The sequence below is a fragment of the Talpa occidentalis genome, unplaced genomic scaffold (genome assembly GCF_014898055.3).
Source record: "Talpa occidentalis isolate TD23 unplaced genomic scaffold, MPIMG_talOcc4v2.1 talOcc4.13, whole genome shotgun sequence".
Taxonomy (NCBI): domain Eukaryota; kingdom Metazoa; phylum Chordata; class Mammalia; order Eulipotyphla; family Talpidae; genus Talpa; species Talpa occidentalis.
In genome coordinates this window covers 61,152,790-61,177,665 of record NW_023601322.1, presented here as the reverse complement: position 1 = coordinate 61,177,665, position 24,876 = coordinate 61,152,790, and the positions used below count along the sequence as shown (strand labels likewise).

At 38.0% G+C, this 24,876-nt stretch overlaps 1 protein-coding gene across 1 annotated transcript in view; it reads right to left on the bottom strand.

The window, feature by feature from the left end:
• Positions 1–2,430: 2,430 nt before the first annotated feature.
• The window catches only part of JAKMIP2 (janus kinase and microtubule interacting protein 2), a 168,934-nt gene continuing 146,488 nt past the window's right edge, over positions 2,431–24,876 (bottom strand). Inside the window, exons 17-21 of the mRNA XM_054694271.1 lie at positions 22,807–22,875; positions 19,186–19,263; positions 17,154–17,357; positions 15,473–15,538; positions 2,431–2,959 (exon numbers count right to left, since the gene is read on the bottom strand). Coding sequence (XP_054550246.1) covers positions 2,939–2,959; positions 15,473–15,538; positions 17,154–17,357; positions 19,186–19,263; positions 22,807–22,875 — 438 coding nt within the window. The 3' untranslated portion in view covers positions 2,431–2,938. The remainder of the gene's footprint in view (positions 2,960–15,472; positions 15,539–17,153; positions 17,358–19,185; positions 19,264–22,806; positions 22,876–24,876) is intronic.

Genomic DNA, 24,876 nt, shown 5'->3' with positions numbered 1-24,876 from the left:
AGCTTAAAGCTCCCCATTCTTAACAAGTCACTCCTTTTATTACTGCAAGATCAGATGCAAAGGAAGTATCCAATTAGATATGGTCCTTCTCCACGGGTCTGTGGTTGATTGAAACACACACTTACAGTTTTGCCAAAGTTTCTATAATCATAGAAATAGGTAACAGAGAGCTGTATCTATCAAAATTCTAAACCTTATCCAATGAGGTGTTAATTTTGAGGATCTGAATAGGACTTGGGAAAACAATCACCTTTTAGCCTAAAATCTAGGGAAATTTGCCAATCTCCTGGAATTAAGCAAAAACAGTCCTCAGGTTGAATTGGCCCTAAATGTATCCAAAGCTGTTTAGCTGGTCATCTGAGTTATCATTACTCTCAGACGATGCTTGTGTGTGATACAATCAGATCTATAGCAGAAAATGTATGTGATTAAACCACACTACTTTTAGAAATATTTCTAATCCTATAAGCCACAATCAGTTCTTGGATATACAGCTTTCTTTGTGGGAAAAGCAAGATGACTAGAAGTATGTTTGGAGGAGCAGATAGAGTATGAATTGCTCATCTGGACCCTGGAATGGTCATTTCAAGGGCAATGAAGAGGCAAGTCCAAGAATGGAAGAGTGACTTTTCCTCTCCATGTTTGTGGGCTGAGACTTGCAAGGGTGGATCACAGAACTCAGTGGCATCCTCTTTCATGTTGCTTGTACAATAAATTGATAATTCATAGTTAATTTGAAAATTAGTTGAGCAAAGAACCCAGCAGGTTAGTTTTGCTTTTTTTTTTTTCCTTGCACATTTCCAGGAGGACATATCGCTGGAACTTGCTCCAAAATGGAAGGGATAATCAGATTAATTATGTGATACTATCAGTTTATCCCAAACCCTCTCCTTTAATAAAAGTGGAATTTTGTAAAATGGCATGCAAATGCAATAAGGAGAGCGAGGGGATGTTTATCATTGAAATGACACATTCTTCAATCTTGTTCAATAGCATGAGATGATCTATTTACCACAGATTATTAGAGATCTTGGCTCTGGATCTCTCTATCTTTTATTGCTAGTAATGTCCCACGTAGTCTGATGGGAAAGCTTCAGTGCTACATTGCTTAGATTTAACCAAACTGAAGCACTTATTTTATTATACAGGGGACTTTTCCTCAACAATACAAGAAAGTCAAATAATATAGCAGTCATGATAATTACAAAGCACTTTGTGCTACTTTAAGCACCTCTTTTTTCCAGAATTGCAAAAAAAAGACTTTATGAAAAAAGCATTTTAACCTCATTTTGCAGATGAGGAAACTGAGGCACAGAGAGGTTAAGTGACTGGGCCAAAGATACCTGGGTCAGCAGTAAGAATAAGAACAAAAAATGGGACCCCAGCATTCCAGCCTTTCTTGAACATTCTTTAGTGTTCTGGCATTGAAAATGCCAGTGCTGAAACCAAAGAATAAGATACTGAAGCCACATAGGGAAGGATTTGTGTAGCATTTCATAGAAAGTGTTTCTGTTTCCCTACACACATCCTCTATGCATGGGAATTCTAGCCCTGTAAATAAAACCTTGACATTTTGAAAAATTGAGTTTGTTTTGTTATCTACAGTAAATGAGGTGTAAAATTAGCTTTTCAGGTACATTTATTTGCTCTCAGAGCTGAATACAAGACTCATATTACATAACTTAGGAAAAGTACCAGTCTTCTAATTGTCTCTGGTAGAAAATGACCTTATCGGTATCATAATGTTAATTGTATATAAAAAAGTAGAGCTATCTTGTCACTGTCAGCTCTTTGTGAAAATTTTTTTTTCAGTCTAAATGACAAAAGCCTAGAATGTTCTAGGCATATCAGGAGTCTCTTAAAAATAATCATACTTTAGTTTACTATTCACATCTTTGTGGCAAACTCAACTGTTGGTAGAAGGGTTTACTTATTGCCTCTATCATAAAACATATTTATTTGCAGGCAACTTTAGGCAGCCATTTGAAAACCGGTATTTGGAAACTGAAAGATTCAGAGGTGCTGTCTGGCCCATGTTCCCTCTAGAAGTTGGTACTTTATACAGAACTAAGTCAGGGAGCTTGTGATTTACAGCAGCATCTTCTTAATTTTTATTATGAATGAGATCAGTCCGTTGTCTGTGGAGGAACACAAGTGTGACCACCAAGAAGAGGCCAAGGAAGCATCGAATCAGCTTATTTCTTTCTTGTGTTGCATTTGCCTGGGTCCGTCGTCTGGGTTGCCAGTTCAGCTGGGGTCACTGTGAGCCGCTTGTGAGCTGTCATCTGTGAAATGCATTCCCCAAACTCCACCTTTTGCAGAAAAACAATCTGAAGACTGCATTTCTTCCTCTTCCCATTGCAGATGTCTCTGTTCCTGAGTTTAAACAATAATAAAGACAGAAAAGCAAATCCCTGTAGTAAGAAACCAGACTTTTCAAATGAAACATTTTATTGTAAATAGCTCCTCATAGGTATTCCTCGTGCTTCATTCCCCTCCCACCCTTGTTTTTTGTTTTGAATTTTTTAAATGATGTTTATTTCAGGACTCGTGTTTCCATGGGGTGTTACATTAAAATGACCCCCCTGCACAGCAGGAGTAGAGTGTTTCTTTATAACTTTGGTTCCATGCCCAAGACACATCTTTGCTTGATCTGCTGAAACTGGTTCCATTGCTGAATTTCTTGCTTTACACAATATATGTTTATAGTTCTTTTCTTCTGATTTGACATATACATGTTTCATTAAATGCAGCATATATTGTAGATTTTCAACAGGGTCATGTAGGAACTGTCAAGTAAGAAACCTTGAATAATGGCTTTAAAATACACGGTTGTAGTCCTGGCTACAGGGTAGTTCTTAGTTTTTGATCTCCCTCTGACTGGTGTAAACATTTTTGCCATCTTTGAAGGTTTAGAAGCATTTGACTTTCTGGGGTCTTATCCATGATTTCGGTTACTCTGTAAAACAGAGGGAAAATTTCTTTAATCATTTCTTCCAGTAGCCAAAACAGAATAAAAAATTTAGAGAAAAAAAATTTTTTTATTGTTTCCACTTCTTTGAGCTGTTGATTTTGTGCCAGACACATAAAAAAAAAATCCCTAAGCTTGGCTACTTTAAATGGCAGAGTAGGAGAATATCTTTTGAGGGCTGTTGCAACATAACACATCCAAAGCAATGAACAGCTCTTGCCTCATAGCAAGGGGCCTAAGGCATTAGCTACTATCATTATTGCTTTTCCTCTGGGACCTGCCAAGGCAACGCCTTGAGAAGCTCAAGTGAACCATCATGCTTACCAGTACTATTAAAGTATCATTTTAAAAGTGGATCTATGTGTTTCTATGTCTCAATTCCTCCCCAACAAGTATAACCCACGGAAGGTGGCTGTACCTTAAGGCCCTGACCACAAGATTCCCTGGGAATTTTATCACCCAGGTTTCCTGGCTGATCCCAGAGAAGTCCCTGAAAAGATACTTCCTTGAACTATGCCAGTCAGGATACCTAGCCCTATCTTTCTGTCTGTCTGTGGGTCTGGGTTTTCACTTGTGTAGAAGTCTAAGACATACTGCTTTCTCTCAACAAAGGCTGGAAAAGCATAGGCCACACTGCTTATGCTGCCTAAGCATGTAACCTGCAGAGTGTGAACAACGTGGGTGGAAAAAATTGGATTTCTATTTTCTCATTTTATGCCCAAGGACAAGTTTCACTTAACTTTTTTTAAAAAAAAAGATTTTATCTTACTTATTTATGCATACAAGAGCTGGGGTATAGGCCAGAGGTGTGTGTATGTGTGGGCGGGGGGTGGGGGGTTGGTGAGAGGATTTACCAGAGACAGAATGGGGAGCAGAACAGGCAGACTGACTGAAATACACTGCTGAGGGGTGCAGCGGGCGAGACAGGAGAGGTCTACTGTACCATGTGGGTAGCTCCCTGGCCAGGATTGAACTAGTGCTACAGTGGCTGGTGATAGCTTGATAGCACTGTGACTAAACCCCTTGCGCCACAAGGGAGGCCCTTTACTTAACTTTTGTAAGTTTCAATTTCCCCGTCTTTAAAGATACTTTAGAGCTTTCTGTCACCCAGAAATGGTGACAAAGATCTGAAGTAGTAGAAGAGGAAGCACTGTGTTCCCTAAGGATGCTTCTAGGTCACCAGGCGGAGGCAAACTAAGGACTCAAAAGAAACCCCCACTGTAAGTGCAAGTCAGGCAGACTTGTAAAGCATCTAGGCAGAGTCACTTTATCTATTCCCGAAGAGAGTGGACGAGTATGAAAGAGAGTTTGAGTTGCAGGGGAGAATCAATAGGCAGGAGGGACAGTGGCTGGGAAGTAAGGGCACCGTGGGACTGAGGGGAAGGAGCCAAGAGGTATACACAGATCGGTGGTGCTTGCAGGAGGGAGACTTGTGCAGCGATGCCCACCTGCTGCTCATCTGCTCTTGTCTACCATGGCAGAAAACTGGAGAGGGATGGCAGGACAGGGAAGGGAAGGGGGTGCAGCTTCCCCGCAACAAGAAACTGCGGTGGTACCACCAAAGAAGAGATCCAAAGTGACTGTGGAAGAGGCAGGGTCTGGGCCAGTCAGGAAGTGGCACAGTGGCATGCCCCACAGCTTCTGGGACAGCACTATGTCCCCACAAACGGCCAATTGTTGGATCACCTTTCCCAGAAAGCTCATGGAGACTGCTGGTTAGTAATGGCCAGAGAAACAGCCTCAACCACCAGGGAGAGGCAACACTCACTTAGGGAGCCACTTAGGTCAGGTGGTACTTATCCCTTTCCCTTTTCCTTTTTTTAAAAAGATTTATTTATTTATTTTTATTTATGCATACAAGAACTGGAGTGTAGGCCAGAGGTGCAGGTATGTGTGTGTGAGAAAATTCACCAGAGACAGATTGGGGAGCAGAGAGCAGGAGGATTTACTGACATACACTGCTGAGGGGAGCAGCGGGCGAGACAGGAGAGGTCTGTCTGCTCCATGTGGGTCAGCTCCCTGGCTGGGGATCCAACTCAGGCCACAGTGGCTGACAAGTATGGGGACTTTACTCCCTGCGCCACCAGGGAGGCCCCCCCCCCCTTTCTCTTTTTCTTGGTCCTGCACTCTGGAGCAGCTGATCCTTGAAGGGGCGGGGGGAGATCTCCTAGTGCAGGACCTTGAACACCTCCTCCACTGGGGTACTCACCTCAATTTTAATGCAGGATCAGGGAAGACATGAGATTAGAGTCCGAGGTTGAAATTCCCAAGAGGGCTAGAGTTTTAAGAACTGAACATGACCAAAATTTGGAAACCAACTGAAGATTTAATTAATGGATAAGAGTGGGAACTAGCACAGAACCTAAGTGATGCCATGTTTTAAGAAAAAGAAATTGTGTTCATCTTTACTGAGATGAGAGTCCCAAACAAATAAGAAATCAGAAATATAATATTTCCAAGTTCCCTGGTAAAGAAGAGAACTAATCTGGGTATAAATAAAAGATTCTATAAGGTATGTGTGTGTAAATAAACTAAATATGTAAACACAAAAAGTCATCACTTGTAAACTTCCAATTGCTATCCTCTCAGAAGCAAATCCTAAATTCTGTTTCAAAGTGCTTGTTCATGTACCGTGACACTGCCTGTTCCATGGAAGAAAGGCCTAACATTTGAGTAAACCATGCTGATTAAAATAAAAATAGATGGACTAACAATTTCTGCTAGCTGAGTATTCATAAAAGGAACTATGACTTTACAGTAAAGCTAGATTTATTCAGCTAAGCATCTGGATAACTGAGGCGTCACACTTACCTAATGGGTTACCAGAGAGGAGCAATTTTCAAAGTCATGGTCAGTACACCACAACTAAGACTGTGTGTAACATGCTTTTAATTCCTCCTTCCTAATCTGATGATCCTGATTCTTTTTGATTAACATGAAAAGTCCTTTCTGCTTGTTTGGAAAAAGAAATTGTTTTTTTCCTCTGCTAGCGCTCCTGAGTGAATGTCAGGCATTCCGTGTCACTGCACCTGGTGTCAGGTTATTCCTGTAGAATACGAGGTCAACTTAAATAGCTCCAGCTTTCTTTTAAAATCTGTAATATTTGCACTATAGTGAGGAATTTGATAAATGACTTATGTTTCTCTTTGAAAAAAAAAAAAGACTGTATGGGATATTAATTCATCTTTGATTCAGAAGCGTGTTTGGATAATAGGTAAATTCAGGGATTCTTGTAAACAGGTTGCTTACCAGCACTGAGCTTGCATTTCCTTCTCTGCAAAACAGCATTTGCAGCTATCATTTCTGAAACTACTACATGCCCCCAGATGGAAGTCAACGAGTGAATGATGTCAATTCCTCCTTGTGATGTCACTTCCTCCTTGTGGCTCTAATATCCCAGTGCCTATAGCACGACTTGGTTCATCCAAGGCACTTAGCAAGTAACTGGCAAGGTCAAAGGATAGACTCATGCTCATTGTCCTCAGGTTTTTCTAACTGATAGAAGGTGGTTTTGATCCCTTGTGGACCATCCAAGTAGAGACATGTTGATCAACAACTGAGACTAAATAACTAAAAATAACTAAAATAACTAAAAATCATGAACAACTGCCACCCTTTCTTCTGCTTTTCAGGTATCTGTGAATGGTAATCCAAGGACCATTCTTGAAACCTTCATTCCTTCAGTGCTAATATGCAATTTATCATATAAGCAAAGTACTCAATAAATCGTAGATGAAGAACCTGGCACTGAGTATTCTTGACTAATTGGTTTATGAGAGTCCTAGTGGGGGGGAAGCACTGAATGAAACTTACTTGAAGTCAGAAGATGAGAGGAGGCATCTCTGAGTCTCTGCCTTTACAGAGATGGAAAGGACAAATGGTTATTAACCAACCAGTTGATGGTGGCATGTGTGAGAAATGTGGTCCACATAATGGAAGATCACTGAGGAAGGCATGACTCAGACAGAATGTCTGGTGTGTTCTAGGGACTTGGCTTTTAATGAGCCATGCACTAAACTGATCACTTTACCTATATGATATTACTGAATCTTCAAAAAACAGTAGGTGCTATTTATTACTTGTCATTTTTTTTGTATCGGGAAATTAATGTTTGGAGAGCTATAATATTTATCTAAAAGCTTGTTGTAAGTATTAAATAAAATAACACATATACAGTGTACTTTTCAACTGTAAAAGAGGGTCCTCTTTCCTTATCATAACATCATCATTAAGTATTTATGAATTGCTGATGATGCACTGTGTAGGTACTTGGGATACAGGGGTAAAGAAAACATATGTGTCCCTGCCATCCTCAGGAACCCTATAAACAGTGAATATATTTTTTTAATTCCAATGCATGTAAAATTAATGCAGGGGTGAAAATACGAAAGACTTCTCTGACGAAATGACAGCTGTGCTGAGATCTGAGGATGAGAGCACAGTGTCTACTGGTTAGAGCAAGAGGGATCCTCTGTGCACAGGACAGCGAGTGCACAGCTCGTGGGAGGGTCATTGAGAGACATCTCAAACCTGGATTTGACCCTCATGGTGAAGCGTTCCAGGAAAGGGACATGATTAGATTTGATTTCTTAAAACTCAGTGGAGCTGCTATGCATGCAGAGAGTGAGTTTTAAGAGTGTCTAAGAGGAAGCAGAGTCCAGTTAGGAAGGTATTTGCACTACAGAGTTGCGGGAGAGTGTATTTATGTATTCTTTCTTTGGTTCACTCATTCTTTAAGTTCTTCTCCAAATGATATAGAGGCAGAATGAGCTGCATCAGATTTCTAGGCATTACATCACATTACTTACATGTCACACAGCTGTATTAACATTCATTCGTCCAGCTATTTATTCATTCATCTGTCTGCTCTTCAGTCCACCTGCCAATTTAAACTTTATTCAAGATCTAGTACATCTAGACACTGAAGATACAAAGATGAATAAAGCATCAGCCCTACTCTATCCTTTAGGAATACTCTGGTGTGTGAGGCCACCAGGGAACCAATTTTAATATGACTGGCTAAGGGCTAATGGACACATTTGTATGATCAAACTGGAATACACTGGTTCCATTTATAGGCTTCTGTTGCTAAGATAAAAGAATAGAAGCAAGAATAGAAGTAAACTATTTAAACAACTATAGTACTAATTGGTCATAATGTCATTTGTTTTCCACAGGCCACCTGTAAGCATTGGTGGGAGGAGAGACTGAAAAAAGTAGAAATTAATTAGAAATAAACATTTGCACATTTTTATGGAAAATTTGTAAGTAATGAACTGTTTGATTTGAATGTTATAAAACATTACTCGTTTTTGTTAAGTTTTTGGGGGTGATCAGCACAATAATGTGCATTTAAACAGATTTATGTTACTAAGCAGGAAATGAATCGTATTGAGTTGTCAGATTCAAGAACTCTTGGTGGAAACTAGAGAGGTATCAGTAAAAACAAAGTACACTAGAGTGGCTGAAAAATCAAGATCACCTGACCTGTCTGGGCTCCCCAACTTTATAATGAAAGTCTGTGCTACTATATTCTTCATTCATTCAGAGGAGAATTTCTAATGGGTTACAGCAACCTGGCAATAGCTGTTTTTCCTATTTCCATCACTTTCTTCCATCTTTTATCTCCTTGTGTAATAGTCTAATATGGAAGAATGAGTGGTACACTATTCATTTAGAATAAGTACATAGAGTGAACGGGCGGAGATTATCTCCTGAAATTCCCAGGGTTCCCATGCTCAAGGGAAAAGACTCAGTATGGCGCATGGGTCTGAGTAAGTTAGTCAGCGCTCACTGAGAGCAGTGAGGGCACCTGTGGGGGGCCTTCTGCAGCTTCCAGACCATCACTCACAACAATGACTTTCTGTAGTTGCTAAATGAAAAGAAGCCCAAGTCACTTCCCTTAAAGCATGGCATCTTTATTTCTAATTTAAGTTTATCAGTCCTAGGTTTTAGAATAGAATATAAATAATTTATAAATAATTAATAGGAAAAGATTTTTATGGTTATTTTACGATAGTTTTTTACTACCTGCCAACAAGCAATGCTTTTTTCTCCCTGACTTCTCTCTGGCCTGCTTAGATATACAAGTAGCGTTAACCAATTTTCTGATTAAATTCCCATGTATTTTAAAATCCAGATTATTTCCTAAAAAAAGGAGATGAAAGGAAACTACTTGTTTTGGTTTAGGTGGTAAAGTATTTGGCAATACCAAGAGGTTATAATTTCAAACTTAGACATTTGTAAACTCAGTGACTGTGACAGCAAACCTTCATATACTATTTGATAAGTGTTGCTAATTAGTTAATGATGTGCCAGCAATGTGCTAACTCTGTTACATGTACAACCTCATTTAATGCTCTCAACGCAATACCACTCTATAGGTAATATTATAATTGTTTTGAGCAATAGGAAACAGAGTATCAGGCAGATGAATTCTACCAGGACAAAAGAGTAAATGGAAGGATTCAAACTTCAAAATATATTTAACTTCAAAGACATATATTATCTTTTCCTCTGCATATATTTTATAACACCCAGATTCATTGTCACAGTAATTTGCTATGTTAATATTAATTATCATTAAGTTTTTTTCATTCAATAGACAACCACTAATTGTCAATTTTGTGCTACTCTGGAGGAAAAGCAAATCAAATCATGTATAATTCTACACATTATATCAAATCATGTATAGTTTGATATATATTCAAATCATGTATAATTCTATATATGATTCCCTCCAGGAGTTCCAAAAAATGTGAAAAAAATATAGATATCTGCACACTGTAATTTCACAAACCCAAGTAGTGCTACTTAGTAGAAGGTACCTATGGTTGCTGACATACATGAACATAAATGAGCTTCCAAATGTGAGAGAAATGCCCTTTTTCATTTTTGAGTTGGAATGGTTAAGAGTAAAATCTGGAATGAGGATACCTGGCTACCAATCCCAGTCCTGCCAGCTGTAGCTGTGTGATCTTGGCAAAGTGGCATGTTGCAATTTCTCCAAGATAAAAGTGACAGTAAAAGCAACACCTACTTTATAGGGGTTTTTGTGACCATCACTGTATCGGTTGCTTAGAGTAGCACCTTCTACAGAAGTGTTAGTCATTGTTGATATTAATGTTCAGACCTGCTCATTTCTAGCTAGTATTGATGAGGTTTGATTTTTCTTTCCCACTCTGTGTAGTACTTGAGTCTCACTGAATTGGCGATGACACCCAACCTCCCACCCCCATCATTTATTTATTGTTCTTTGGGTGACGTCTATTTGTTTTCTGCTGTTTTGCAATTTTGGTCCTTTCCTAGAGATTCTTAACACATTTTGTGTTAGATATTATGATTCAATTTAAGAGACCCCGCCTCTTCCTTACATGCTGCAATGTTCTCACCTTGTTGTGGGACAAGGGGTACTTGTCAGTTTGCAAAAAATATCTTTTGGAAGAAGGAATAAAGACAGGTGGTTGGTTATATGAGGCTCACTTTTCGGGCCTACTTGCTTAACTCCTTCCATATGTCAGTGCTAAAGTACTTTTCCTAGATTTTGAGATGCCATTTGCAGCAACATGGATGGAGCTAGAAGGGATTATGCTCAGTGAAATAAGTCAGAAGGATAAAGAAAAATATTAGGTGATTTCACTTATAGGAGGAATATAGGGGAACCAAATAAGGGATCAGGGGGAAAAAAAGACAAAACTAGCAAGCAGCTATAAATCGGAGACATTTAGCAGGGAGTGGGAGTGAGAAGGATTAAAACAAGAACACAAGAGACTATGGTGATGGTTCACGGGTGACTTGGTGGTGGGAATTTTATGGGGACTATACCTGAGAGGAGAAAGCAAACCGTACACTAATGAATAATGATGTGTGTATATGTATCATTATTCGTGTGTATATATACACACATCATCTATTTATATGTAAATAAAAAATAAAATAATGCTTTCTCAAATAAAAGTACTTTTTCCCTCCTTTGTTCCACATCCAGCTAACAAGTTTATACTTATGAAGAGAGAAAGTATCTCTCTCCTATTCTTCAGCTTGCTATAGAGAGTGTTAAATAACATGATGTCCAGAAAAGATTCCTGTTTAATATAACCTGATGAGATAACCAAAGTTGACATGGACAGTACTAGTTGTAGTATTTGCTATTTGTAGATAAATGCATTTACAATAGCACCTAGTCCTTCTTCACTTTTAAATAATAGTACTCCAATTTATGGTTTCCTTACTTGGATAGACATCAAAATCACCTGTATGCTTATTAAAAATAAAGACCAACCCCTTCTTTCACCTCTCCCATCTTCATTTCACCTAAATCTCTAATAAATTGATTAAGTGAGAGGTAAGGCCTTTGAACCTGTACTTTGAATAGCACTGGAAATCACTGTGATCATCCATGTACTCATGAGCCATAGAATTAATAATTTAGTAATAATAGAACTGTCCTTTCAATAATGATTCCCTTTACCCTAAATTGACACTGAAAATGATCTTATTTGAAAAGAAAATCCAATTTCACTTAATAGCCTGCGTTCTTATGAAGAGAGATTGGGAGAAAGGGTTATAGAAAACATCAGTCATTATTAGCTTGTTATATTGACAGAATCAGAATGTCAGGCTGGAAGATATAAATGATGATATGCTCATATTCTTCACTTTGCAACACAGAAGCAGCTTTTTCTGTGTAATCAGAGCATGTAGAGATCCAGAGATATCGTAACTTCCCAAGCAATACAGCCAACTAGAAAAAAATCCTTATTTCCACAGTTGTTTAATTTTTTAAATAATTACCTAAACAGATGGGATTAGTTTCTCATTTTATAGCATTTAAACTAATTAACCCAATTATAATATAAAACAAAATAAAACATGGGCATAGTAACTATTCGTAGATCCTTATTAAATACCTCTTGGAATCACATTTTGAAAATTAAGTGAAATCTTACCTTTAAGAGGCACCTTGACATCAAGGCCATAGAATAAAGGCAAGAGAGAAGAACAAGAATAGAAACAGAAACTGCAGAAGAAAAAGAAGAAGATATGTACATGTGAATTTCTGTAGTGTCATTCAGGTAGCACAAAACTCAGCTTTCCACATTTCTCACTATGACACACACATCGAGTACTGTTTCAAAAATTCACACCTTTTTTTTTTTTAAATCTACTGGCAAAGCAATGCAATGAAGAACTGGCATTCAACTAACATTGAATATATATTTTAGAATTCGAAAGCATCTTACAGATAATTTGTCTCCTAGTTTTATAAGTAAAAAAATCAATACAGACCAGCTTATTGATTAACTGTCTAATCTCATGCCATTTTATGGTGTTTGAAGGCTAAGCTTCCAGCCACAAGTCCTACTCCATACATACTACCATTGGCCCCATTTTTAACATGTGGGAGGGTATATTGAAAGTGCAAAATATATCACAGCATATATATACTTAATCGGTCATTGCTATCATTGATTGGTTAATGTGATAGGTTTTAGGATAAAGGCATAGCAGGAAGAATTCTAATACAAAGGGCTAACACTTCAAAGAGGGAATTGGGACATCAGGGTGACTGCTTCTGTTCTGGGAAAGTGAAGTTGTGTGGTCACCCTATGGGCATGAAATCTGCTGCTATATCAGTGGACACCTTGGATAATGAATAACTTGGATCATGATGCTGTTCTAGTCAGTCCTGCTGCCAAGTTGGATCTCACCTTATTTGACTCACAGAATTTAAATGGAGTCTGATTCATTTCTCTTCACCAAGAACCTTGACTAGAGAAGCAGATACTTGAATGGACAACCATGCTTGTGCAGCAGTAGTCCATAAAGAACTATCTACTAATTATGAAAGGTGGGTCAGTTTTTTCAAATATCAGTTGTATTGGTGATTTACTCTCACAAGGTCAGAAGGTCTTTCACCTTATTGTCACACTCAGGGGCATCCTGTTGGACATGACATCCTTGAGTATGGATCATGTATGGTGTTGTCATATTGGGCATGTTTCTTGACTACACCAGGGCTTGTCAATATCTTGCTAAAAGTCATGTCTTGGTGACTAGTCTAGTAGCCCAAAAAGCAGAAACTGTCTTTCTTCTCATTCCTCAAAGAGGGAGAGTGATGTGGTTGTATAGTAGCAGGAGTGGACATGAAGGAAAGGCTTGAAAGGCACCTGCTATTTCCTATGAGAAGGCTAGGTATTAATGTGACCTCTCTGGGCACAAGGAGATGCCCCTGACTTAGTCTGCTATGAGACTCTCAGTTCAGGTAGTGTGGTGGGGTCAGCCACCTTGATCTCTGGCCATGATTTGCTATAGATAGTTTATATGGAACAGTGAAAAAAAGTGTGATTTCTCTGAATTGCTCTTGATTATCTGTATAAAAGGATATCATAATATCTACTGTGTTTGGCTCTTGGAATAATTATGAGAATCAAATGAGATGAAAGAGGCAGTGCTTTGGATATGGTAAAGCATCAACATTGGAGCAGTTTAGATGTTTGTTATTATCACCTTGTTGTACTGTGTGTATGGGAATGACGAACAAAGAAATGGCATGAAACCTCAGGGGGTGTTCAAGTAGTACAAAAGAGAGAATATCTCTGATGTAAAAGATCTTTAGAACTTTTACTAGCCCTGGGGGTGAGTAGATTGGAGGTCAAGTAGAGAGAGGTTGTTACAGGTCTCATCTCTCATCTAAATATCTAATTAGAAGCCAACTGGTATGCTTTTGAAGTATTTCCATTTACTATTATATGTGGAATACGCTTCTTTGACAGATAAACAATATTATTTTCTAAGCAAATTACCCCAATATTAGAAATGTCCACAAAGTTCAGACATAGGAAATAAAGTTCACAGTGAAATCTGACAGTGAGCATAATTGTAATCTGCCTCCTCCCAGGATTTCTCTGGGAGTAACTAAGGGCATGGCTAGCATGAAGATATTAATAAATATTTAAAAATTCATTCATTCCTTTATTTGTTTATTTTTCCTCAACTGAATGGGGACTGAACCAGTCTCTGAAGCAGAACTGTCTTAATGGTGACTTCTGACTTAGGCTAGTCCCTGGCTGCTTAGAATCAGTAGAGGGAATCACGAGAGCTGAGAATCTGCTATTCTAAAGTGTGGGGAATGGAAGTCATCAGGTATGACCTTTGATAGCCAGGGGAGCTGGGAGACAATCACTATCTTCTGTGGATCTTCCTGCCAAACACTGGGAAATAGATTCATTCCCTGGTTTCCTGCACTTTGCCTCATCCAATCCTATAGAGCTAAATTAACACATTTCTGAAATGAGCAAAGTTCAAATTTAAAATTTTACAGATGAACATTTTGCATTTGGAAATGTTGAAAGTTACATATTTTCAATTTGAATTACCCTTTTAGCGTTTCCTAATTTTCACATGTGACTTCATTTATTCCTCATGGGACCCATGAGAGAATAGGTGAGGTCAACATTATCATCCCTATTTTATAGATATGGTTTAGACACAGGGAATAAAGTCAATTAATCCAAGTTCAAATAAGCATCTGAAGAGTTGACCTTCCTAAGAATTGAGTGACCAATGATCTGGCTACAGGAGCCCACCAACCTTCTCTGTTCTCTTGCACATGGACAGTTACAGAAGCTATTTGGGATGATCTAAATTCTAACTATTGTCTCAGAAATGCTAGATGGCTTACTATTTCTTCTTGGGTGCCCATGGAAGATAGTGCAAGATAACTGTATTTTTTTTTTTTGCACAGGGATTCAGGCAGCTATTCCAGTCAGTCAGATTAGAACTCCAGAGGAAACCCCTTGCCATCCTGGCTGTGGGCACTGGTGTCAAATTCTTTATGCTGCAAGACTGTCTATTCATGGTGGACTGTCCAGCATCCCTGCTGACCCCAAAGCTTTCTCCAGCCACATCTGCACATTTCCAAATGCCTCTTTAAGAACTACTCTGCTTTACCCAGAAAAAGTGCTGGCTGGTGTGGAAAAGGCCACTTTCAAACCACTGATGAAGTGACACGAAGAAATGATGTGAAGCAGAACTGTCATGTGTCAACCTAAATTTCTGAACTTATTATGGAGGTGAAACTACAGCACAAGGAAGAAATATGACAGATATATATGACAAAATTCCAATAATTATTTCTGAATAATAATGGGAAAGATTTTTTTAAAAGATGCTGAAAAGGTTTTTAAAAGAAAGCAAAGCAGAATGACAAAAATTGAGAAGAAACTTTTAGAAAGGAATGAACACAAGGAAGACAAAGAAGGAGAAAATGAAAGAAAACAGAAAAGAACAGGAGTTAACACAACAGGAAAGCAGTGCAGTCTGGGTTACTGAAGGTAGCTTTTGCTAGAATCCTGGTGCCTGACTGAAGGTGAAGTCTGTGTGTAGAGTCATTACTCCAAGATGCACAATGACCGAGAGGAAAGAAACAGAGAGAGGACTTTCTATTATTTTCTGATTAAAAAAATAAAGATTAAAATAGATAATGAGCTCAACACAAACCTTTTCTTCTAGGTCCTTTATCTGTCTCTTCTGAATGTCTGTTTTGTCTTCTAAGTCACGAATTCTCTGACGAGAGAAAGAAAGCAAGCGTGAGGGGGCATTAACTTGAACAGAAGGTTTGTTCCCCAGCTGAAAACAGAAAACCTCCTCTGAAAATATGAACTTTAGCGCTGGCAGTGGGAAGCATGGCACGTGTACTTTTCCATACCCAGAAGATTGCTGCCTCTTTCAAAAACTATGTTCCCTCTTTGTGGTAGGAAGTCATTGTCATTTATTTTATTTAAAAATAAAAAATACGCCACCCTCTCCACTGGGTCTGCTCCTCAGACTCCTTCCCAGAGAGAGAGGTACGGGGGTGTACTCCTCGCCGTCATGGGCCACTTTGGTCAGCGGACAGTGTGTTGGGCTGAGGTGTGGGAATATCACGTCACTGTAGAGACAGCAGTATGTTCTAGAGCTAGTGCAAGAGAAACAAGCTTTGTTGTAAGTCACTTGGGTAGAGATTTTTGGTTGGTTGTTATCATAGTACAAATGGCTAAAACTGACTCATGTAAATGTAAACAAGTCCATTCCTTTTTTTTTTTTTTTTGCTGCTTTTCTTTACAACCTTATTTCAATTCTGTTTCAGGTAGAGAGTCCTCACCAAAAAGAATCAACCAATTCTCACAAAATAAGGAGAGATTATATTTCAACAAAAATGTCAAGAAAAAAAACTGATAAATTAGGAAAAAAAAATAACAAAGATATAAGGAATTTTCTAAAGACAAAAAGAGAATTTACCTATATATGACAAAAGTCCAGTAATTTAAATAACACAGATTTGAAATCAGGATTACACAGGTGATTATTTGCAGGTGAAAAAAAAAAAGTCTTCAGATTTACACCTGGCACTACAAAGACTTTCTTTATGTAACTGGCTCCTGGCTATATGGTCTGTTCATTATCTAGTACCTTTAGTGGCTGGAATGAGAACATGGAGAACTGTGTTTGAGAAGGAAACACTGGAAGCCAAGTGGGAGGATAATATAGAAAGAGAGGATTTTATAATGCCATATAGGGAGAAATAAGGGTAGCTAGAACAAAGGATAACTGAATTTGGAAGTCATGTCCCCAAGGCTCCTGTCTAAAATCAACCAGAAAGATTTTAGTTTTCAGGGGACATATGACAATGTCTGAACATTTAAATAAGTTGGTTTCTTTATTTGAAAACATGCAAGCCAGCTGTTTTTGGTATAATCACAAAGTAGCACCACCATTACCAGGATGTAATTGTATGACATTTTGAATCACATGTGACACTGGTCATAACTGGGGGGGGTGGTGAAGGGGTTGCAGCAGAATCAATGGCTAGAGGGCCAGGGGTGCTGTTAAACACAAGGTAACAAAAAGTTATCGCGCCCAAAACATTAGTAGTAGACGAAAGAGTATTTTGTGACAAAGTAGTTATGAAATAGTAGTAATATGCAATGCTCCTGAAACGTCAATTTTCTTAAAATTGAATCCTTACAAAACTGTCAAACTGTTCGAGTGAAGGTGGAAGAGGATAGTTAGTGACTTTACTCTCTGTAAATAGCTTAGATCTCCCCTGGCTTCTCCATGCCCATCCCCCAGACCATGTACTTAGCTCCAAGACCCATTTGCTGGGTGCCAACCAAGCACTAAGGCAGCATTCAACCCTTACCTGATGAGCTTGCTGTAAGAGCTCCATTCGCTCCTGAAGAATCTGACAGTCATATTCTCTGCTCTTCCTCAGCATCTGCCGCCGTAACTTTTCTACTGCTGTCCTCAGTTCCTCTTGCTGTTTTTCACTTAATAATTCACCAAACTTGATAACAGTTTCTTGCTGCAGAGCATTGTACAGAGTAGCTTCTAGTTCCTGGATTCTCTGGCAAATAGAAGTTCAAAAGTCTCTTGTTGGAACGTTGCATTCGTGTGCAGTGTGTGAAGGTGCCCGTAAGTGTGTATATGGGGACAGAGATATTATTTTACTCTCCTAGAATTACAGCAGTAAAATAAATGTCAAGGCTTACCCTGTCTAATGACCCTTTAAGCTCCCATCAGTCATCTACCTAATACACGAACTTCTCTGAAGATGGAGAATTTATTCTCTTTTTTGGAGATCCTGTTCCTTTCACAAACCTTTCATTTTTAGAAAGTCCTTACTTTGTTGAAATAACTGAACATCTTTCTATTCTTAAATATAGCTGAGAATAAATTTGTTTTCTCTTTGGTTTGACAGTCCTTGAAATATTTACATACCTGTCGGGGTCATACTTTATTAGAAGTACTGAAAAGTAGTCTCAGTTGGAACTGGAGACATTTTTCATGCACAAAATGGCTCCTCTCTTCTATGAGACACCTCTATAATTGAAGATGGCTTCATGCTATTCATATATTTTTTTAAATAAAAATTGGGAGATTTGATTGAAAAATGACCTGGAATCTTTGGAATTGTTTTTTTTTTTTTATTAGTATTCTGAAATTTACAATTGTTTTAGCTATGACATGACCACTTGAGTCTTTTTAGTTGTGTTTACTACTCCTTATATCCCAGCTGTTTTGGCTTACTTTTTAACAAGCTTCAGATACAGCTTCCAGAATCTTATCCTCTGTGACTTTGACACAGGTGAATGACATGCCCTGGGGTGTTCTCGTCCTGGACTAAACATTTTTTAAAAGCTAATTGTATTTCTCTAAATGAGCACTCAGTCTTGGGACACATAAACATGTGTCATCATTTACAGTAGAGATGGTGAGGGTAAAAAGATAGGAAGGGAGGGGAAATCACTTCCTTTTTATCTAATTAACACCAGCTCCCACTCTCTCCTTTCCCCATCAAGTCATACACAGACTCTGCAGACACTAAACGCTTCATCCTTTGCCCAAAAGTGACACAGGCTATTTCTAGGAAAGCATCATTAAAACTTCTACTTGGAACTCCTTGAGCTGTTTCTCTTTTAACTTTGCTCTTTTTCTCTTGAGTCCTCACTTCAAATTAATTGGGGGGCAAGGGATTGCATACAGAAAGAAGGAATGCAAACTTGTAGTCCAATGTGAGCAGGGATGCCATTATGAACTGGGTACAGGGGGATGCATCAGGACTGCTCATTAACCAGAATCTTTCATGGGAGAGAAAAAGCATAGCCCCTTTACTAACTTAGCCTTACTCCTTGTGGCTGGGTTGTGGTGGGTCATGCTACCATATCTGGAGTCAGAGCTAAACACTACTTGCTTGCCAATGGGATAGAGTTCCTTCTCTCTCTAAGCCTTCCTTTCCTCATATGTGATATAGAGATCATAATATTGCTTAAACCTCAAAGGTTGTTGTGAGAGATTAACAAAATTAAACTACATCTAATCACTATTAAATACCTTATTCTACCATTAGATTTAGCTCCCAGACTATTGGATTTGATTTAATAAAATTTCTCGTTAATCAACATTTCCATTCAATCTCTCTTTCATTAGCACAGCATTTAACAACATGTATTTGCATTTTTCAAATGAAGGATAATGAATTGTTTATTAACTATTATATGGATATTATTATGACAAAGAACTAGGGATACCTTTATTTGAAAACTAGATCTGGAAACTACTGAATAAAGGAGCTGCCCGGTGTGATACACAGCCTGACAAATGCTATAGGGTGCCCTACTCTACAGTATGGAATTGTGAAAAATCTGGGCATCTTGTCTGCTGGCTGTACCTACCATATAGGCTTGGTCGAGAGCTTGTTTTCTGTAGTCTAGCTCTTCCTCCAGATAGCCTTTTATTTTGCAGAATTGCTCCTATTGAAAAAAGGGCCATATTGATAGTCAGTTTAGTTAACTGGAAAGTGATATATAAATTTTATGGGTTAATATTTCCTCCAATCCACCACAGTTGTAGGGTCACAGATTTTGTTTGTCTGGGAACTAGCTCAACTTTTCTAGTCTAAACATAGGCAATGTGCAAAGCAATGGAAAGAAACATAAAGAATATTATGAAGTATTCACAAGAAATGTTTTCAAGAATTTTTATAACAATCCAAGAGTATGTGATTAAGGATAGATTTTGACAAAGTGAGTCTTAGCTAATAAGTATGTCTGTGTAAAAATATATTGGGATAGTACATTTCTGTAAGAATGCTATGAAATAAAATAATAGAGTTGTATAATTAAAAAACAACTTATTCAAAGTCATCTATGTGCCACTCTCATACACAAAGAAAGATAACAGAGAGTAGGGGTGATTCTGCCCACAATGTCACGTAATGAGTGAGTGATTGCTCTTGCCAAAGAACCAGTGGGAGACAGGAGACATAAATCTGATGATTGTCCCCAGCTTCCCTGCCTCAAATGGAGATCATCTTGTCATTGGTACTACAACTTGTATCTTTGTGAAAAAACATGAATGGAGCTGGAAGGGATCATGCTCAGCGAAATAAGCCAGAAAGAAAAAGAAAAATACCGGATGGTCTCACTCATAGCAGGAATTTAGAAAACCTAAATAAGGGACCAGGAAAAAGACTAATTATAATAAAGTGAAAATCAAAATCAACAAGCAACTATAAACCAGAGACACACTACAGGGTTGGGGAGGGAAGGGAATAGGATCAAAACAAGGCGGGTGGGAATTATATGGGGACAATGACCAAGATGAAAATGTATACATTGTGCAAAAATGAAAATGATGTAAAAAATATATAAAATAAAATAAATAAAAACAAACAAACAAACAAAAAACATAGCCCCAAGCTCAGTCGATCATTTCTCGTGTGCTTAACTGAAGGAATAGGCCCTCTTCCAATGCTGGAGGAAATGGACAACATCAGTCTTTGAGGGAATATGCATGTGCATGTAGGCTTTTGCTGGTGACTTTCCTGACTATCTCTGAGCTCCAGTGTCCAGAGCAGGGCCTAGTGCAGACTCATTGTTTAATTGATATTTGTGCATTTCGACTTTTCAAAATGAAAGAAACTATCACTGAAATAATAAAGACACCCTACTGATTGGGAGAAAATATTTTCACATGGTACATCCAACAAGGGAGCTCATACACAAGACCTACAAAGAATTCATATAAACTCAACAGCAAAAAGCAAATAACCCAATAAAAATGGACAGAAAAGCTAAATAGAGCACTTTCCAAAGAAAACATACAGGTAGCCAAAAGGTACATGAAAAAATGCTCATTATCACTTATCATCAGAAACATGCAAATTTAAACCACAATGAGATACCACCTCACATCTGTGAGAATGACCCATATCAAAAAGATCAGAAGCTAGAACCGCTGGTGAGAATATGGAGAAAAAGGCACTTTTGTACACTGTTGGTAGGAATGTAGACTGGTCCAGCCCCTGTAGAAAGCAGTAGGAGGTTTCACAAAATATTAAAAATAGAACTACCATATAATATAGCCCTTCCATTCCTTGATATCGATCCAAAGAAAGCAAATACATTAACTCAATGTGCTCACGCACGTGTGTGTGTATGTGTGTGTGTGTGTGTGTATAGGTGTATATACTCATTGCAGCTCTATTTATAATAGATAAATTATGGAAACCATCTAAATGCCCAATGACAGATGAGCAGATAAAGAAGATGTGGTATAATAGAAAAAACAGAATGCTACTCAGCTATTTAAAAAAGGTAATATGAAATCTTGCCATTTGTGACAACATGGATAGAACTGGAAGGGATTATATAACTTCACTCATATAAGGAATATAAAGAAAAAGCAACAGAGAGACAAAATTAAACTAAAGCAAACCCTAGAAATCTGACTGCAGAATTGAGGCTACCAGATGGGCCAAGGAAGTATTGTGGGGAGAAGAGAGGGACTCAATGGTGGAGGATTATTGGTGCTTTGGTGGGTGTGTTGTGGGGTAACATACATAATAAGAGGTATGGCTTAGTCCTATAAAATATCTACAGTGTTGTAAACCAACATTACTTTAATAAAAAGAATTAAATTAAAAAATATAACTTAAGATTTTTTAAAAAGAATTTTCAAGGGTATTTTGAAATAAACCCTTCTTGTTACATGCTTTGACTGTAAGGCTTAACCTCTTACTAAGATACAAATTTGTGCAAGATATAAGTTGTCACAAGCTATATAAATGTAAGTTGTTGCTCTTACAATATTTTCAAACTTGATAAGAATCACTTTATGATTTTTAGTAAAAATAACATTAATGACAGTACTGTTGTAAAATTCTATGCATTGCTGCAAGTTAGTAATGAGCAATTACTCAGCTTGGAGATTGAAAAAATGTAATTGTGGGAAAACAAATACAACATTACACTTATCATCTTAACCATTTTTAAAAGTAGAGTGAGTGCATTAGTGTTAACTATGCTCATAATGTTGTACCATTTCTAGAACTCTTTATCTTGTAAAACTGAAAGTCTGTAGCCATTAAAGCATTCCCCACAACCACCATTCTGCTTTCAGTTTCTGTGAGCTTGAGTACTCTAGATACCCTGGGTAAGTGGAATCAAATAGTATTTGTCTTTTTATGGCTGATGTAATTTCACTTATCACAACGTCCTTAAGGTTCACCCACATTGTAGCACATGTCAAAATTTCCTTCTTTTTTAAAACAAGGTTGAAAAATATTCCATTGGATATAGAGATAATATTTTGCTTACTCATTCATCTGTCGATGGGCACTCAGACTGCTTCCACATGTAAGCTACCATGAGTAATGCTGCTCTGAACAAGGGAGTATAAATACCTCTTGATGACTCTACTGTAGATAATTTTAGATATATACCCAGACGTGGAATAGCGGGATCATATTCAAGATCATATCATCTTGAATCTTTTGAGCAAATCCATGCTATTTTCCTTAGTAGTTGCACATGTTTTTACATTTCCACCAACAGTGCACAAAAATCCCTATTACTTCACATACTTGTCAACACTTATTTTCCCCTTCCTTCCCTCCCTCCTTTCCTTTCTTCCATTTTTGGTAGTACCCCTCCTAATGGATCTGAGGTGGCTTGGGGGGAAGTTTAGAATCAGAGTTATACCCATCACTTATGTAATTTTTATCACAATTATATATGGTAGAAAATTGATTAACCTAAGAAAGAAAAAAACTAACTGAATTTTCTCAAGCATTAGTTTTGGAAATACTATAAAAATACAATATGCTTTGTTTTAGGGAAATACAACTTAAAATTGTTAGATTCTTCTGGGAATTTTATTCCATGGTCTATATGCAAAATAATGGGAAGATACATATTTTCATCAATGCCAGGCAAAACTGGTAGATAATAGTTGTTTTCCATTGGCCTCATCAATTTTCCTTCATTTTCATGGTAGTGCAGCTTTGTACTCACCATGTCACTTTCCAATTCCATCATTTTCTGGTGTAGGGCAGCCTCTGCTCCTTCGATTTGCTGAATCCACTAAGGGGTAAAGACAAAAGCACTTGATGTTATTACTTGATATGGTATACATGGTATATATTACTTCTCTGCTTAGTCTCTTGCTTGTCCTTATATCTTGAAATCAGACTGAGAACTAAAGTGAAAAACTGATGCATTTTATTGCTTGGTTAGAAACTAGATTGTATTTTTCATTCATTCAAAAAATGCATTCATTGATGTCCACTGTGAATAAGACCATGTGCCAAATATAAGTGTTGTGATGTAGATTAAGATCAACACATTTTTTTGCCCTCTTTGGAGGACACCATGAGTGGCATTGTTGGACATGACAACTGAACCGGAACCTGAAGAATGAGTCTGGTTGTTAGGCAAAATTGAGAGGCAAGTTCCAAGCAGAAAGCATCTCTAGTTCATCATGGTTTGAGGGAGCTTGATGAAAGGCAGAAGGTCAGTGAGACTGGAGAAATGGCAGCTTTTTTGGTATATGAAACTGATTAAATCCAAGTATTGAAGAATCATTTCTGTTGATGGAGACGTTTTATTTTTATTTTTATTTTTTTTAAAGATTTATTTATTTATACAAGCACTGGGTACAGTCAGAAATGCGTGAGGGTGAGAGAATTCACCAAAGCCAAAGCATGGAACAGAACAGGCAGACTTGATGAAATACACTGCTGAGGGGAGCAGCAGCCGCAGCAGGAGAGGTCTGCATGCCATGTGGGACCCTTGCTGGCGGCCAGGGATTGAACCGGCGCTGCAGAGGCTGCGGGCAGCTTTGCAGCCCAGCGCTGAACCGCTGCGCCACCAGGGAAGGCCCGGAGATGTTTTAAATTACATAAAAAGAACTTATGTTTCCTAACACTCAGAATATACCATTCTGACATATGGCTTTGGAGGTTAGCAATGACCAATACCCTGGAAGAATCCTGACTTTGAATAATTTGGTTTGAGTCTACCACATATGGTTTAATAGAACAAATTACTATAATGGCAGGTGACTGGGCATAATAATTAAACGTATGGGTTCTGGAGGCAGACTACCTTGGCTCTGATCCCAATTCTATCTTTTCAAGGTTACCGGGATTTCTCTAAGCCTCAACTTTCTCATCTGTAAAATGGGACTAATAATAATGTGACGATTAGAGGATGTAATGCAAGTAAGGCATGATTCATAGTTTATTGCCTATATTCAATACATTCTAATTTTTGGTTAACATTTATTTTGTCTTTTTACACCATTAGAATTGTACCCCACTATCAGTTATTTCTTTTCAGTTTATCTGTGATAAACTGTGTGACACACAGAGCATTGCTCTATAACCTACAGCCTTGATATGCTTAAAGGGACACAAAGCTCAAGTGCCCAAGGGCTGTAAGACACACGAGAAGAAAAAGATGCATGGAGACTGGAGAGGGGCTAAGCTCTCAGTTCTTGCATGTACACATTTTCCTCTTGAAATAAATTTCAGCAAAAAGTCATAGGATTCTGTAAATAGCCCCATACTGCCATTGTGTATTGTTTAATTTTATTAAAATTCTTTCTCTTGCTGTTGTCCACTTGTCACTTCAAAACAAATTCTTTTGCATATCATGTTTTAAAGAGCACTGTGATTTGAAGTAGGGCTATAGGCCTTAGGTAATGATTTGCCTTGGTTCATTACCATTTGAGCGACAGAAAATTAGTTACTGAAAACCCCATGCCTCAGCTTCCTCATGTGTAAAATGAAAATACAATGGTTGGGAGGAATAATAAGATTATTAACTACATTATTTGCTGCAGTACCTGGTCCTGCTCTCACTTAAGGTCACTACTATTATTATTTTAATACAAAGTCACAACAGGATTTGCTTGTTGAAAATATATCTAGGCTTAATCTCTGGTTAAAGATGGCACTTCCATACAGTAGAGTGCTATTCAAATTTGTAGCCTTGGAATATTCAAGGCTGACATTTAGAATAACTTAGAGGTAGAAACATTTATCTATATACCCCAAAGGCAGGCTTTCACTTGAGAATTGC